At 47.0% G+C, this 17,629-nt stretch overlaps 1 protein-coding gene across 1 annotated transcript in view; it reads left to right on the plus strand.

Annotated features, from left to right (window-relative positions):
- Positions 1 to 17,629, plus strand: part of LOC147097616 (adhesion G protein-coupled receptor E3-like) — a 76,881-nt gene that overhangs the window by 8,612 nt on the left and 50,640 nt on the right. The window contains exons 5-8 of the mRNA XM_085971587.1: positions 1,316 to 1,404; positions 4,336 to 4,507; positions 8,119 to 8,235; positions 11,185 to 11,384. Of these exons, the coding sequence (XP_085827713.1) occupies positions 1,316 to 1,404; positions 4,336 to 4,507; positions 8,119 to 8,235; positions 11,185 to 11,384 (578 nt within the window). The remainder of the gene's footprint in view (positions 1 to 1,315; positions 1,405 to 4,335; positions 4,508 to 8,118; positions 8,236 to 11,184; positions 11,385 to 17,629) is intronic.

Raw genomic sequence — 17,629 nt, forward strand, 5'->3', positions numbered from 1 at the left:
GGAAGCGGCATGTAACTAGGACTGTGAGTGCAATACTAGAAAATTAATAAAGTAATGCTTGGCTTTCCCACCTAGTGATGTTGGGTTTGGAGATGGAGGGGGCGCAGCACCAATTCACCATTCAATTAGATCATGGCTGATCTGCACCTCAACTCCAGTTACCGGCCTTTGCTCCATATCCCTTGATACCCTTACCTAACAAAAATCTATCAACCTCAGTCCTGAAAGCGCCAATTGTCTACCAGCATTCATAGCCATTTAAGCCAGAGAATTCCAGAATTCTACTACCCGGTGTGCGAAAAAGTGCTTCCTGATTTCCCTTCCTGAATGGCCTAGCTCTGATTTTTAAGATGATGTCCCCTTGTTCTTGATTCCTCCACCAGAGGAAATAGTTTCTCCGTGTCTATCCTAGAGAATCCTTTTAACATTTTTAAACACCTCAATGACGGCACGCACGGGCGTGCTTTGGAGAGGGTGGTAAGAGGAGCGGCGACAGCCAAAATCGCTGAGCGTGCGTCAATTCAGCCATGCACGCCGATTGATGTCACGCTCCTGGTCATTAAAATATTCGCAGCGAGCGCAGGCAACGACAGCGCTGTCGACTATCTAATATGGCGGCCATGAGGCAGACACCATTTTTCCTTCAAAACCGGCCTTAACGGCCGCCGCTAAAGCTTCCAATTTCTAGACCAGGTATTAAGAGTGCGAATTCCTCCTAACATAAAGACCAATCGGTTCGATTGTGGCGACAAAACCACCGCTCTTCTAACTCAGCACAAACCAAGTATCGAAGTGTGCACTCCCTCACCTCTCCGTCAGAGGGTTGTGGGTTTAGGTCCCACTCCAGAGACTTGGGCACTAAAATCTAGGCTGACACTCCAGTGCAGTGCTGAGAGAGTGCCGCACTGTCGGAGGTGCCATCTTTCAGATGAGACATTAAACCGAGGCCCCGTCTGCTCTTTCAGGTGAATTTAAAAGATCCCATGGTGCTATTTGGAAGAAGAGCAGGGGGAGTTCTCCCTGGTGTACGGGCCAATATTTATCCATCAATCAACATCACTAAAACAAACCTGGTCATTATCTCATTCCTGTTTGTGGGACCTTGTAATGTGGGAAATGGGACAGTCACAACGGTGACCGAACTTCAAAAGTACTTCATTGACTGTGAAACACTTTTGGATGTCTCAGAGTCATGAAAGGTGCTATATAAATGCAAGTTTTTCCTTTTAATCCTGGATTGGAATGTTATTTATAACTGGCTTGTTTTCAAAGTGAATATTGGCAAATGTACAAATCCAATTACTTCTTATTTCAGCTTCAGGAAAAATGTTAATAGACTTCAACGTTTTGAAAAGCCTGAGTAACTTCACCTTTCAACTGCTGCAAAAACGTTTAACTGTGACGGTAAGTTATTAAACGTTCAGCCTTCCAGCTCCCCTCTCATCCTCTACACTGGCAGCTGCCTGACAGTTCCTGCTAGTCTTGGACATTGCTGGTAAAGCAGAATTGATGCTCTTGGGTGTTAGCTGTGGATCAGTGGGTAGCACTCTGGCCTCCTCAGTCAGAAAGTTGCGGGTTCAAATTCCCACTCCAAAGACTTTGCGTACAAACTCCAGGCTGACACTTCTCGCGCAATACTGAGGGAGTGCTGTACTGTCTTTCAGAGTGAGATATTAAACCGAGGCACCATCTGTCCCCTCAGGTTGAAAGGAAGGTTTTCATTTCTATAGCGCCTTTCACGACTACCGGACGTCTCAAAGCGCTTTATAGCCAATGAAGTACTTCTTGAACTGGAGTCATTGTTGTAATGTGGGAAACACAGCAGCCAATTTGCGCACAGCAAGCTCCCACAAACAGCAATGTGATAATGACCAGATCATCTGTTTTAGTGATGTTGGTTGAGGTATAAATATTGGCCAGGACACCGCAGATAACTCCCCTGCTCTTCTTCGAAATGGTGCCGTGGGATCTTTTACACCCACCTGAGAGATCAGACGGGGCCTCGGTTTAACATCTAATTTCATCCGACAGTCCGGCGCTCCCTTAGCACCGCACTGGAGTGCCAGCCTAGTTTTATGTGCTTCCAGTCCCTGGAGTGGGACTTGAACCTTTCAACCTTCTGACGCAGAGACGAGTGTGCTACCCACTGAGCCACAGCTAACACAGTATACAAGCGTCTAAGAGTAGCAGTGTTCTGGCCAAACTTTTATCCCTTAACCGACATCGCCAAAAAAGATGATTTGGTCATTTACCTCATTGCTGTTTGTGGGAGCTTGCTGTGCGCACATTGGCTGCCACTTTTCCCTATGTTAAACCAGTGACTACACTCCAAAAGTATTTAATTGGCTGTAAAGTTTCCCAGCTACAACTGTAGAGGGCGCTGGTGATACCACACCTGGAGTAGTGCGTGCAGTTTTGGTCTCCTTATTTAAGGAAGGATATACTTGCATTGGAGGCAGTTCAGAGAAGGTTCACGAGGTTGATTCCGGAGATGAAGGGGGTTGTCTTATGAGGAAAGGTTGAACAGGTTGGGCCTATACTCATTGGAGTTTAGAAGAATGAGAGGTGATCTTATTGAAACATAAGATTCTGAGGGGGCTTGACAGGGTAGATGCAGAGAGGATGTTTCCCCTCATGGGGGAATCTAGAACTCGGGGACATAGTTTCAGGATAAGGGGTCGCCCATTTTAAACAGAGATGAGGAGGAATTTCTACTCTCACAGGGTCATGAATCTTTCGAATTCTCTACCCCAGAGAGCTTTGGAGGCTGGGTCATTGGGGGAAAAATTCAGTATCGCCCCATTTGGGGCGCCATTATTGGCCGTGCGCAAAGTTTAGCGCCTGTCGCTAATTATCGCCTCCGACGGCAAGCTTGGCTTTTATCGCCCCTGGAGGTGATTGGAGCGCTAAATCAGGCGCTTCACACCTGTCTTAAGGCGCAAAGGCTGAGGAGCGAGGCGCTACCTCAGAGTGCTGGCGAAGCTCATGTGATGTCAGTCAGCAATGGAACACAGACACACTGGAGCCGGCCAGTTCTTAAAGGGGAGTTCTGACGAAAGGTCATCAACCTGAAACGTTAACTCTGTTTCTCTCTTCACAGATGCTGCTTGACCTGCTGAGTTCCTCCAGCATTTTCTGTTTTTATCTTAAAGGGGAGGGTTGATTTTGCTCTCCATCCACATCCTGCTCATTGCAGCCTTGAATCTCGGCCTGGAGAGACCTGTACATCAAATCTGCTGGAAAGAACAATGGAGAGACCCAGGGAAAGAGCTCCAGAAGTCTCTCTCTCTCTCTCTCAGAATGCGTGGTGCAAAAATGTCACCAACAAAAAAAGGCGGGAAGCGGTCGCCTTTAAATAGCGCTCCCCCAGTCCCTTCCCGACTGCAAAACGCTCCCCTCAACCTGTCGTTGCTAGCGGCAGGCGGTAAGACAGTGGGCGCCACTCAATATCCGGTCCGGGGCGCTACCGGGGCTCGACTGACATCACGATCTGCCGGCGCAGGAGATCATGGCGGTAGTGTTTAGCGCCGCCGCAAAATGTCTCGTTAATTTCGTGAGCGGCGCAAACATCGCCGCGCCCGGGCGCTAGTTGCTTTGCTCCACATTAGAGCCCTCTTAAGGCGCTAGCGGGAGGCGCAAACAGCTGAATTTTTCCCCCATTGAATATAATCAAGGCGGAGATAGGCAGATATTTGAGCTACAGGGGAGTCAAGGGTTATGGGGAGTGGGCGGGAAAGTGGAGTTGAGGCCAAGAACAGATCAGCCATGATCTTATTGAATGGCGGAGCAGGCTCGAGGGGCCAAATGGCCGACTCCTGCTCCTGTTTCTTATGTTAAAATTGCCCCCCACATGACTGAGAATAGCACGCTTTATCCATGATATCACGGGGGCAAACAGGGAAAATTCATTCACATGGTCTTACTAAGTGTCTCCAACCAATTGGGTAAAACAGGGCAGCAAGGCACAACTGACTGGCAGCAGTATTTGTACAGATGTCGCTCAAACATTTAGGAAGTTGGATTCAATCAGTGGCAACAGATTTCCTGTTTGAACAGATGCAGATCCCTCGTGGTTTTTCTTTGTATTAGCGACAAGCAGAACATGTGAACTGCGGGGAAAAATGACCACCAGCTTCCAAAAATAAAGCTCTGAAGTGCTTCCCCTATTTGTCTCTGGGAGAGTGTGTGTTCTGTCACAGCGACCAGAGGAGGTGCTCACACACACAGCGTTACCGCAAGTAACCAGTCAGAGACAATGATGCTCCAACTGGCAATAGTTTCCACTAATTAATGGGCATTTAGTACCTGACATATTGAATGTGTTCTCGTCCACAGGGAATTGTTAATCTCACGGAGAGTATTGTCAACAACTCGGAGTGGGGGAGTTTGGAGCCAGACACCAAACACAATGCAGCCGCGAAGCTGCTCCAGACCGTGGCCAGTTCAACGATGGCGGCTGCTTTACGTGCACCTGACGGGAGGTTGACAGCATCAGCAGGGAGTCTGGGTAATTTCCAATCGAATTTTAACCCGTACATCAGTCAGCAGCATTCTGCGCGCTGTGCAATGCCGGTTATCTCCAAAATGAGCCTGACATAGGAACGGGCCATTCAGCTGTGTCAGCTGTGGCTCAGTGGGTAGCACACACTCGCCTCTGAGTCAGAAGGATTGTGGGTTCAAGTCCCCACTCCAGGGACTTGAGCACATAAAGCTAGGCTGACACTCCCAGTGCAGTGCTGAGGGAGTGCCGCACTGTCAGAGGTGCCATCTTTCAGATGAGATGTTAAACCGAGGCCCAGTCTGCTCTCTCAGGTGGAGGTAAAAGATCCCACGGCACTATCTCGAAGGAAAGCAGGGGAATTATCCCTGGCGTCCCGGCCAATATTTATCCCTCAACCAACATAACAAAAACAGATTACCTGGTCATTATCACATTGCTGTTTGTGGGAGCTTGCTGTGCGCAAATTGGCGGCCGCGTTTCCCACAATTACAACAGTGACTACACTTCAAAAAGTACTTCATTGGCTGTAAAGCGCTTCGAGACGTCTGGTGGTCGTGAAAGGCGCTATATAAATGCAAGTCTTTCTTTCGAGTCCGTTCCACCATCCAACGAGATCGTGGCTGATCTGTATCTCAACTCCATCCGCCGGCCTTGGCTCCATATCCTTTCATGCCCTAGTCTAGCAAAAATCGAGCGACGTCCGGTTTAGAATTACTAATTGAGCTACCACCTGCTGCTTCTCGTGGGAGGGTGTTCCACACTTACACCAGACTTTGCGTGAAGGGGCGGTAGATAGTTATACCAACCAATCACGGTGGTGTTTGCCTCCTGAAGCAATGCCACCAGAAGCTTTTCTTCATTCTTCAGGTGCGACGTTAAACTTGAAACCGCTCCCCCCCCCGCACCTCCCCCTCCCAGGGGGGTCCGCTTCTTCTGGTCGATGCAAAAGATGCCATGGCACTATTCGTAGAAGAGCAGGGAGCTCTCTCACCATGTTCTGGCCCATATTCATCCCTCAACCAACAGCACCCAAAACCCGATCAAATTGTCATTGATGTGATTGCTGGTGCAGAAAATGGCTGCTGTGTTACATAAAAGCATACAGCACAGAAACAGGCCATTCAGCCCATGCCGGTGTTTATGCTCCACACCAGCCTCCTCCCACCCCTCTTCATCTCACCCTATCAACATATCCTTCGATTCCTTTCTCCCTCATGTACTTATCTAGCTTCCCCTTAAATGCTCTTTGATGTAAAAAGACTACTAAGTGCTTGGTTTGTGTATAAAACAAGGCTTTAATCAACTGTTTCACAACCATGAGATTCTAGTTACATCACTAGTTCCTGGTTACAGAAACATCCTGAGCCAGCTGGGCCCACGCCCGAGTATTTATACTCCTTGGACGGCGCCACCAGCTGGCCGCCCAGTGTTACTTCATGAGTTATTTCTTCATGAATGATGAGATTCATGACACTCTTCACCTCAACCACTCCCTGTGGTAGCGAATTCTACATTCTCACCACACTCTGGGTAAAGAGGTTTCTCCTCAATTCCTTCGTTTTTATTCATTCACGGGATGTGGGCGTCGCTGGCAAGGCCAGCATTTATTGCCCATCCCTAATTGCCCTGGAGAAGGTGGTGGTGAGCCACCTTCTTGAACCGCTGCAATCCATGAGGTGAAGGTACTCTCACAGTGCTGTTAGGGAGGGAGTTACTTATTAGATTTATTAGTGACTATCTTATATTTATGGCCCCCATTTTGATCTCCCCCACAAGTGGAAACATCAGCCGGAATTTTGCCAGTCCTCAGAGTGTGGGATTGGAGGTGGGACCACTGTCAAAATGGGAAAGATTGACAACGGGCAGGAAACCCGCTGTCAACCCGCCTCCAATCAATCTTCCCAAGTGTTGGGTCCTCAATTTGCGCATGGACCCGACACCTAGCGGCGTGAAGAGGATTCTAGCCACTTACCTGCCTGTTAACAGGTACTTGATGCTTGTTAACAGGCTCTTTTTCAATTTTGCCGCTTCTGCCTCAGGTTTCCCAATGTCTGGACACCACGCCAGGTAAGTGCGGCGTGTTGTGAGTCTGCTGTAATGTTTCTGCATTAATGACAGCTGCAGAAGTGGTGTGAAGGATCCAATGGTGCACTGGTGAGTTTCAGAGGTAAGAAAATGTTGGGAAAATCATTTTTAATGTATTTACTCTTTTCTGTGGGTAACAAGTTTTGAATTGGCTGTCTAGTCTTACCTCATTGGGAGAACCTCTCTCACCAGTGACAGATCACTTCTGTAACCTCACCTGCAGCTGCTGTCTGTTCTAGCCTAAGGAGGGAGTCACTGGAGAGCCTGGGTGCAAGAGCTCACCTGTGAACAGTCATTGTCAGTGTTTGCAGCACCTCAATGCTGTCAAACACTGAGAAATGAGCAGTCAAAGAAAAATTGTGCGTGGTCTCTTTAAGAAAACCGGCAGATGACACGTCATCAAATTATGTCATCTGACTGGCTTCCTCTTAATTGAAGGAATTAAGAGGACTTAACAAGGCCAATTGATGTAAAATCCCGTCCGTTGGCCGGATACAGTTGGGGGCAAGACTGGAACCCGGAAACCAGCTGACTCGCTCCCAAGCCGCCTCCATTTGCAAAATCGCGGCCTTCCTCTCTGCACCTATCCTATCAAACCCTTTCATAAGACCGTTCAGGTTAGCCATCAGCCTTCTCTTTTCTAGAGAAAACAGCCCCAACAACAGTCTGTGCTCATCAAAAAGTAATTGAGTCTTTCAGATTTTTAATAATGTGATAACAGGTTAAATTAGTTGATCATATTCTCCCAATGGAGAGTGATACTCAATTGGAGCGAATGCTGAGGAGTGGGCTAAAACATTGTAGCATCAATTCCCTGACTTCAAGAGCAGTTCTCCACTCAGAATGTAGGGTCGGTCCATTGATGTTATACAAATGCAAGGGTTTCTCTATCTTTAATCATTTAGTTATGGAACTAAATAATCCAAGCATTTTCAGCACTCTTGACTTCATTCCTACATTGATAGATGTCAGCCTTGGCTCAGTTGGTAGCACTCTTATCCTTCTGAGTCAGGAGGTTGTGGGTTCAAGTTCCTGCTCCAGGGACTTGAGCATAACATCTAGGCTGACACTCCCAGTGCAGTACTGAGGGAGTGCTACACTGTCGGAGGTGCCGTCTTTCGGATGAGATGTTAAACCGTAGGCCCTGTCTGCCCACTCAGGTGGATCCAATGGCACTATTTGAAGAAAAGCAGAGGAGTTCTCCCCGGTGTACTGGCCAATATTGTTCCCTCAATCAACATCACTAAACCTAATTATCTGGTCATTTACCTCATTGCTGTTGTTTGTGGGATCTTGCTGTGCGCAAATTGGCTGCCCCATTTCCTACATTACAACAGTGACTGCCCTTCAAAAGTACTTCATTGGCTGGAAAATGCTTTGGGATGTCCTGAGGCCGAGAAGTGCACTATACCAATGCGAGGCTTACGTGAGTTGTGCTATAAATGGAAGTTAGATTTCATGCACCTTAACGTAAGTTTAAACGTCCAAGATTACCTTTAACGGACAAACCACATTTCTGTTGACGTTCTCAGATCTTGAAGTACGGGTTCATCGTGGAAACATTTCAGAGAATGAAAACGTAACGTTAAATGTAAGAGGCAATAAACTGGAGCTTTACTGGAGAACAGTCACTGGAGCAAGCCATTCAGGTAACACTGGCTATTTTTATAACAACAACTTGCATTTATATAGCACCTTTATTCTATTCATTTATGGGATGTGGGCGTCGCTGGCAACGCCAGCATTTATTGTCCATCCCTAATTGCCCTTGAGAAGGTGGTGGTGAGCCGCCTTCTTGAACCGCTGCAGTCCGTGTGGTGAAGGTACTCCCACAGTGCTGTTAGGGAGGGAGTTCCAGGATTTTGACCCAGCGACGATGAAGGATTGGCGACATATTTCTAAGTCAGGATGGTGTGTGACTTGGGGGGGAACTTGGAGGTGGTGGTGTTCCCATGCGCCTGCTGCCCTTGTCCTTCTAGGTGGTAGTGGTCGCGAGTTTGAGAGGTGCTGCCGAAGAAGCCTTGGCGAGTTGCTGCAGTGCATCTTGTAGATGGTACACACTGCAGCCACGGTACGCCGGTGGTGGAGGGAGTGAATGTTTAAGGTGGTGGATGAGGTGCCGATCAAGCGGGCTGCTTTGTCCTGGATGGTGTCGAGCTTCTTGAGTGTTGTTGGAGCTGCACTCATCCAGGCAAGTGGAGAGTATTCCATCACATTCCTTACTTCCCAAGGCGCTTCACAGGAGCGTTATCAGACAGAAAGAAATTGACACTCAGCCAAAGAAGGAGACATTAGGACAAGTGACCAAACGCTTGGTCAAAGAGGTAGGTCTCTTTCTGTCTCTCTCCCTTTTCTTTTCTTTCTCTCCCTCTGTCTCTCCCTCTCCCTCGCTCCCATCGTGGCCTCTAAGGTAGCAGATCTGTTTGTGTAAGCAATTGCAGGAGATTGGAAGAATATAGGGCAGTAAATGGTACCCGCCTGTGCCAGGTGAGGCTGTAAGAGTTCAGTCCATTCTGAGCGAGCCCTGGTCCTTTGATGCAAACTTAGAAAAGCGATTTGTTGCCTGTAGTTTGCTCCACTAACTCTCTCCTGCGCTCCACCCTATCACAGACTTTCCATTTTGTTCTACCCCTCACCGCCCACCCCCCCAACCCCCTGCCCGCCCTTTTTCTCTGACTCTGCACTTGCTTAAAACCTGTTAAATCTCAAACTTCCAGTTCTGGTGAAAGGTCGTCGAGCTGAAACGTTGGGGTAATTTCAACTCCCCAAGAAGGGATAGGTTTGGATTGGGTAAGAAGTTAAAATTTGAAAAATGTCAAACTCGACCCCAACCTGCTCACTTCCAGTTCTAATGGTGGAGGTTTGGGGGGCCGGGTGGCCAATCAGCTCTAGGAGGGGAGTTGATCAGGAAAAGCATTTAACATTTTAACAGGATTTTTTTTTTTACCCATTTCGGCCTAGTTTCCCAGGCCTCTGGAAACCCGGCAGGTAAAAGGAGGCGAGAAGGGCCGAATCCATGAGCTAAGTGCCTTTACAGCACTGCTTGTGGGCCAGGGGGGAGCAGGACTGTTTCCTACAGGCCCAACAAGCTAACCTCTGTACACCCCAGCAATCAGCCGACCTCTACCTCCCAACCGCCCCTCTCTCCCCCCCCCCGCACCCCCCGCGATCTCCGGCTTCGCCGATCTCCCCCAATCCACAGGCTCTCCCCTCGCCGCGATCCCCCCACAACACGACCCCTCTCTCCTTCCCTCCCCGTCTGCGGCCTTGTCCATAGGCTTTTCCGTTCGACAGGCAGGAAACCTGGTGAAAAAATTTAAAAGGCGTCCTGCGGTTAATTTCAGCAGGATGTCCAGGGAAGCCCGTACTTCCGGGTTTCCCATCCAAAACTCAACAACAACACCTTGTATTTATATAGCACCTTTAACGTAGTAAAACGTCCCAAGGCGCTGCACAGGAGTGTTTTAAGACAACAAATTTGAAACCGATCTACATAAGGACTCAAATTTCTCTCCACGGATGTTGCCTGACCTGCTGAGTTTTTCCAGCATTTTCTGTTGTTATTAAGAATAAATTAGGGCAGGTGACCAAAAGCTTGGTCAAAGAGGTTGGTTTTAAGGAGCGTCTTAAAGGAAGAGAGAAAAGTAGAGAGACGGAGAGGTTTAGGGAGGGAAGTCCAGAGCTTAGGGCCCAGGCAACAGATGGCATGACCACTAAAGGTTGAGCGATTATAAATCAGGGATCCTCAAGAGGGCAGAATTAGAGGAACACAGATATCTCAGGGGTGGGGTGTGGGGCTGGAGGAGATTACAGAGATAGGGAGGGGTGAGGCCATGGAGGGGTTTGAAAACAAGGATGAGAATTTTGAAATCGAGGCGCTGCTTAACCGGGAGCCAATGTAGGTCAGCGAGCACAGGGGAGATGGGCGAACGGGACTTGGTGTGAGTTAGGACGTGGACAGCTGAGTTTTGGATGACCTCAAGTTTACGTAGGGTGGAATGTGGGAGGCCAGCCAGGAGTGCGTTGGAATAGTCAAGTCTAGAGGTAACAAAGGCATGGATGAGGGTTTCAGTAGCGGATGAGCTGAGGCAAGGGCGGAGACGGGTGATGTTACAGAGGTGGAAATAGGCGGTCTTAGTTATGCCGCGGACATGTGGTCGGAAGCTCATTTCAGGGTCAAATATGACACCAAGGTTGCAAACAGTCTGGTTCAGCCTCAGACAGATGTTAGGGAGAGGGATGGAGTCAATGGCTCGGGAACGGAGTTTGTGGCGGGGACCGAAGACAATGGCTTCGGTCTTCCTGATATTCAATTGGAGAACATTTCTGCTCATCCAGAACTGGATGTCGGGCAAGCAGTCTGACAATTTAGACACCGTGGAGGGGTCGAGAGAACTCCTCTTCCCCCGCTCCCTCCCCGTAAATATTGGAGCCGGTAACTCTGTTTCTCTCTCCACAGATGCTGCCTGACCTGCTGAGTGCTTCAAATCGCCCGCGTCTGCAGCATTTTGCTCTTGTTGCCCTGTTGGATCAGGTGCTTAGCGTAGGAACGGGTGCTTAACGTGGTTCTGACGCTTACCATCATTTCTTCCCACCAGGCATCGCCGCTGTTGGCTTTATCGCCTACGGTAACCTGGAATCCATTTTGGACGGGGATTTTGTCGACGAAGAAATTGGGAACCGGAAAAAAATAGGTGGGAATTATCGGCTGAACTCCGACGTGGTGACGATCACGGTGGGAGATGGGCGCGGAACCGAGTTGAGTGAGCCCGTCAACTTCACCCTGAGGCACCAGGAGGTTGGTCCGCGGCGCCATTTTGTCAGATCTTTGAGAGGTTATTTGTGAATGATTCGTACTTCGGCACCCCCCCACCGTCCATCCGTGACTCATGGGGGTAAATGCACTGCCCAGTGTGTGAGACGGAGCCAAAGCAGACCAGACGGTTCCAGCACTGACCCTCTATAAGGAAAGATTTCATTCTTGATATTAACTTTTAGCTTTTTCCTGTTAAGTTTCTGTTAGAAAGCTGGAAATGTCCATTTCAGTTTCAAGCAAAGACACGGACATAGAATCATAGAATGATGCAGCACAGAACCTTAACTGGACCAGCCACATAAATACTGTGGCGACAAGAGCAGGTCAGAGGTTAGGTATTCTGTGGCGAGTGTCTCACCTCCTGGCTCCCCAAAGCCTTTCCACCATCTACAAGGCACAAGTAAGGAGTGTGATGGAATACTCTCCACTTGCCTGGATGAGTGCAGCTCCAACAACACTCAAGAAGCTCGACACCATCCAGGACAAAGCAGCCTGCTTGATTGGCACCCCATCCACCACCTTAAACATTCACTCCCTCCACCACCGGCGCACCGTGGCTGCAGTGTGTACCATCTACAAGATGCACTGCAGTAACTCGCCAAGGCTTCTTCGGCAGCACCTCCCAAATCCACGGCCTCTCCCACCTAGAAGGACAAGGGCAGCAGGCGCATGGGAACACCACCACCTCCAAGTTCTCCTCCAAGTTACACACCATCCTGACTTAGAAGTATATCGCCGATCTTTCATCGTCACTGGGTCAAAATCCTGGAACTCCCTACCTAACAGCACTGTGGGAGTACCATCACCACACGGACTGCAGCGGTTCAAGAAGGTGGCTCACCACCACCTTCTCAGAGGCAATTAGGGATGGGCAATAAATGCCGGCCTTGCCAGTGACGCCCACATCCCATAAACAAATTTTTAAAAAGAGGCCATTCGGCCCATCGTGCCTGTGCCAGCTCTTTGAAAGAGCCCTCCAATTAGTTCCATTCCCCCTGCTCTTTCCCCGTAACCCTGATGTTTTTTCCCTTTCAAGTATATATACTTGCCCTTTTCTAGATGTATATTAATGACTTGGACTTGGGTGTACATGGCACAATTTCAAAATTTGCAGATGACACAAAACTTGGAAGTATAGTGAACAGTGAGGAGGAGAGTGATAGACTTAAAGAGGACATAGACAGGCTGGTGGAATGGGCGGACACATGGCAGATGAAATTTAACACTGAAAATTTCGAAGTGATACATTTGGTAGGACGAACGAGGAGAGGCAATATAAACTAAAGGATACAATTCTAAAGGGGGTGCATTAACAGAGAGACCTGGGGGTATATGTGCACAAATCATTGAAGGTGGCAGGGCAGGTTGAGAAAGTGGTTAAAAAAGCTTACAGGATCCTGGGCTTCATAAATAGAAGCATAGAGTACAAAAGCAAGGAAGTTTTGATGAACCTTTATAAAACACTGGTTTGGTCTCAACTGGAGTATTGTGTCCAGTTCTGGGCACCGCACTTTAGGAAGGATGTGAAGGCCTTAGAGAGGGTGCAGAAAAGATTTACAAGAATGGTTCCAGGGATGAGGGACTTCAGTTACTTGGATAGACTGGAGAAGCTGGGGTTGTTCTCCTTAGCCCAGAGGAGGTTGAGAGGAGATTTGGTAGAGGTGTTCAAAATCATGAGGGGTCTAGACAGAGATAAACTGTTCCCATTGGCACAAGGGTCGAGAACCAGAGGACACGGCTGCATTTCTATAGCTGTTCTGTCCTCCTCACGACTATGATTCGACAGACAGCTAAACCCTCATCACCAAAACAGGAGGCGTTGTTACTTTTAATCCAGTTTAATGACACAGGGTGAAACTACAAATAGAGCAAGAAATTACAACATCAAATAAGGCCGATTGGTATTACAATCACGATCTGAATACACAAAATAAACCTAGGATAGTAGAACGAAACGTTACCACTATAACTCAACGGTTCTATTACAATTTGAGGTAAATCTGATACAACAATCAAAGGTCTAACACATGAATGCCAGGAGAAAGACTAATAGCCAGCCACATGGAGACTCCACAAAGTGCAATATTTTAACTCATCTGGCCACAAATATCAAGAAATGGTGACATAGATCAAACATAAAGACATCTGATAAAAGGCTACTTACAGACAATGCCAGTCAAAGGGGGAAACTGAGAAGGATGGCATTAGATACTGTATACATCACCAGCCATGAATTCTGGGCTCCCTCGTGGTTGTGTTTTACTTTCACTTTCTCATCATGTCACATGACATAAATCAACAATAAGGAGGTAAGTCGTAAAACCACTAGGGGGAGACAAAACACAATACTAAAAGTCTCATAGGGGACATAACAATAGCGCCTTTCACAACCACCAGACGTCCCAAAGCGCTTTACAGTCAATGAAGTACTTTTTGAAGTGTAGTCACTGGTGTAATGTAGGAAATGCGGCAGCCAATTTGTACTCGGCAAACAGATTGTGATAATAACCTGATAATCTGTTTTAGTGATGTTGATTGAGGAATAAATAGTGGCCAAGACACCAGGGATAAATTCTCTGCTCTTCTTTGAAATTGTGCCATAGGATCTTTTCCATCCACCTGAGAGGGGCCTCGGTTTAACATCTCACCTGAACGACAGCACCTCCGACAGTGTGGTGCTCCTTCAGTACTGCATTGGAGTGTCAGCCTAGATTTTTGTGCTTAAGTCTCTGGAGTGGGACTTGAACCCACAACCTTCTGATTCAGAGGCAAGGGTGCTACCCACTTTTTTTTTCTTTTTTTTTTTAATATACTTTATTGAACATTAAGAACATTTACAACATCGTGATCATTACATTGTATCATACAAATCAATTCCACTGCCCTGCACAGCCATTCCGCCACCACATTTTAACATCAAAACCTAAAGTTTAATTTATCACCTGTAACATATATTAATCGATTGTACTTTAAAAATTGGTTGTAAAATACTGTCCTTAAATTCCTTTCTGAATAAAATATCCACAGAGCCTTATAATGGTCTTTTAGCTTATATTTAAAATACTCTTTTAGATTGATTCTCCTCCCCTTAAAAAACAGAGCATTCTTTCTTTGCACAATCACGAATCTAGCCAAACTGAACATTAAATTAATTGCCGCTCCGCTAGACTCTGGCAGACTCTCCTGCAATCCCCATCTCAAAATTGAGTCCCACGGGATTCCCATTCTCGCTGTTCGGTCCCCACCCAGCAAAAAAGCTTCACACAATAATAATAATTAATAATTCAACTTTATTGTCATTGTACAATGCACAAGTACATGAACAACGAAATGTAATCTTGCAAGCTCCTATGAGTCCAGTACAAATAACATTAACATTAAACGTAAATAGCACCGTCCTGGGAGAAGCAAAGCTGCTGCATCTGTGCGTGCTGCCATTCCATTTCCACCATTCCTCCTGTCTGACAATCTTCAGCCCAACGCCCGGGCCTGCTCACCAGCCGCCCCTCCCGGGGCTCCTTCCGTGACCTTCTCACCAACCGCCCCTCCTCGGGGCTCCTTCCATGACCTTCTGCACCTGATCTTCCCCCCTCCAGGTACTAACCAGGCCTGGCTCTGCTTAGTTTCACAAGCCTTGCCAGTGACCCTGTCCCTAGTCCCAGGAACAGGAACACAACTGTCAAACATAGTACTTAAAGTCATTTAACTGCGGACATAACACCAGTAAATGGGACAGAGTCTCATCCTGTGTCCCACACATTGGGCAAGTTGTCGCCTCCACTCGTCCAATCTTGCACAAGACCGTTATGGTAAAAATCCGGTTATGAGCCAATTTGAAATCCAGTTCAATCCATTCTGGGCATTTAAAATTCGCCCACACTCCCTTCCAAATCCTGTTGAAGTCCAGCTGTGGGTATATACTCTGCCAAAACTCCTGACCAGCAGGTGTCTTCAATCTCCATTCTCTGAATACCTCATAGAAATCTCGAGTATTACAGATGTCAAATTGGACTAACTCTCCCCCTTTCTCCAGTACGAAGCTTGGAAAAGCAGGACGCATTTTACTTCCTTTGGAGATTTCCGCATTTATTTCTTCCATCCAATCCTGTGGCATTGCCCTCACAATCTTCTCATACATGATTCCTATTGCTTTTCCTTCTACCTCCTGATCCTCCTCCCACACCATGTCCCTCACTATCGCTTCTGGCAACCAACCTGGAATCACCTTGTATAATACATCTTTCACCGATATAATCCCAGCTTTTATAAAAGCTTGATTAAATAAAACCTCTCCTTCGATGTTGACCCACCTATTCAAAAATAAGGGCTGTTCTAAAAATTCCTCAGCCCCCTTGGGCGTAAACTGCACACTTTTTAAAAATTGAGCCCAAGTCTCTACAACCCCCTTATAAAACCTAGGGAGAAGGTTAATCGATTTCAAAAACATATTATTGTATTCCATATACAATATCCCCTGCCCTCCTATCCCACTTTGTTTTAAAAAATGCTCAAAACAACTCTTCCAAAAACTTGAATTTGATTTCTGAAGAAATCTCTTCACCAATTTGATTCTAAAGGATTTTTTCTTCAAATCAATATCTGGGAAATTGAGTCCTCCCTGATTTCTCCGTCCAATGATGGTATTGTAAGCCACCAAGGCTGGTTGCCCTTCCCATAAAAACCTCACACAAGCCTCTCGGATGGGCTTTTCTGCCCACTCAGGAATATCCTCCACCGTCAATAAGTACCATAGCTTAGATAGCAGGAGAGCAGACACCACTGTCGCTCTTCCTTGCACTTTCAACCACCTTCTTTCCCATCTTCCCAAAATCTTTTTAATTTTCATAACCTTCGGTTCCCAATTTAATTGATCCACTTCTTCCCTGTCTTTCTTGCACCCCATATGCACCCCCAGAACTTCCAAAACCTCCACCACCTTAAAGGGACATACCCCCAACCATTCCCCCCTACCCCTCCCTGCAACCAGGCATTGGGACTTACTATAATTCACTCTGGCACCTGAAGCTCTATAATATTCCTCCACTACCCCCATAGCTTTCCTCACTGACTCCCCATTTCTCAATGTTAAGGTTGTGTCATCTGCATATTGGTGTATCACCGACACCAGCCCAGAACTGGGGACCACAATCCCAACTACACCTTGTTTCTTTCACATCATGTAACCTAATGGTTCTGCTACCAATGTGTACAGCAGTGGGGACAAGGGACAACCCTGTCTCACTGATCTCTGTATCGGAAAATACTTAGATAAAAAACCATTACATTTAACACAGCTAAATATGTTTGAATAAAAAATCCTTATCCACTGAATGAAATTTTCCTTGAAACCAAATGCTTCCAAAACCTTCAATAAAAACTCATGAGAGACCCTATCAAAGGCTTTCTCTTGATCTATCTTTAATACATAAGCCTCCCTCCCACTCTCTTCCATGAGTTCTATCGCATCTCGGATTGAGACCACAGAGTCTGCGATGTCCCGGCCTATGACTCCATAGGACTGAGAGGGCCAAACTATCTCCGGTAACACCTCCTTCAAACGATTTGCCATAACCCTCGCCAAGATCTTATAATCCACATTTAATAGTGTGATGGGCCTCCAATTCTTCAGATCCCGTCTATCCCCTTTATTTTTATAAGCTAAGCTTATGATACCTCTCCTCATAGATGGGGCCAGGCTTCCCTCAATTTTAATTTCCTTAAAAACTCCTAAGAGCAATGGACTTAAAATCTCGAAAAATTCCTTATAAAATTCTGCACTTAGTCCATCGGACGCTGGGCTTTTCCCCGCCTTCATTCCACTTATTGCTGTTTTTATTTCCGCTAATCCTACTTCTTTATCACACATGCTTCTCTCATCCTCCTTTAAACCCTTTTCAATAAAAGCAGTCACCTTCTCCATCTCCAAATTGGAAATGTCTTCTTTTGTATATAGCTCTTGATAAAAGCTGCAAGCCGCCTCCAAAATCTCCTCGCTTTCATGAATGATCTTCTCCCCAACCTTCAACTCCTCAATTAACGATAATCTCTGTCGCAGCTTCTCTTGCTCTAGAAAATATCTAGTGCATCTTTCGCCCTCCAATGCATCTCTAGCCTTTGCACGGAAAATGGCCCCCTTGCATTTTTCAGCTTGCAATAATTCCCACTCTTCCTTTAGCACCCGGAACTTAGTCTCAGCTCCCTTATCCCCTCCGTCAACTGCTTTACAG

The sequence above is a fragment of the Somniosus microcephalus genome, chromosome 31 (genome assembly GCF_052327205.1).
Source record: "Somniosus microcephalus isolate GS21.2 chromosome 31, FLI_Smic_1.0, whole genome shotgun sequence".
Classification (NCBI taxonomy): Eukaryota; Metazoa; Chordata; class Chondrichthyes; order Squaliformes; family Somniosidae; genus Somniosus; species Somniosus microcephalus.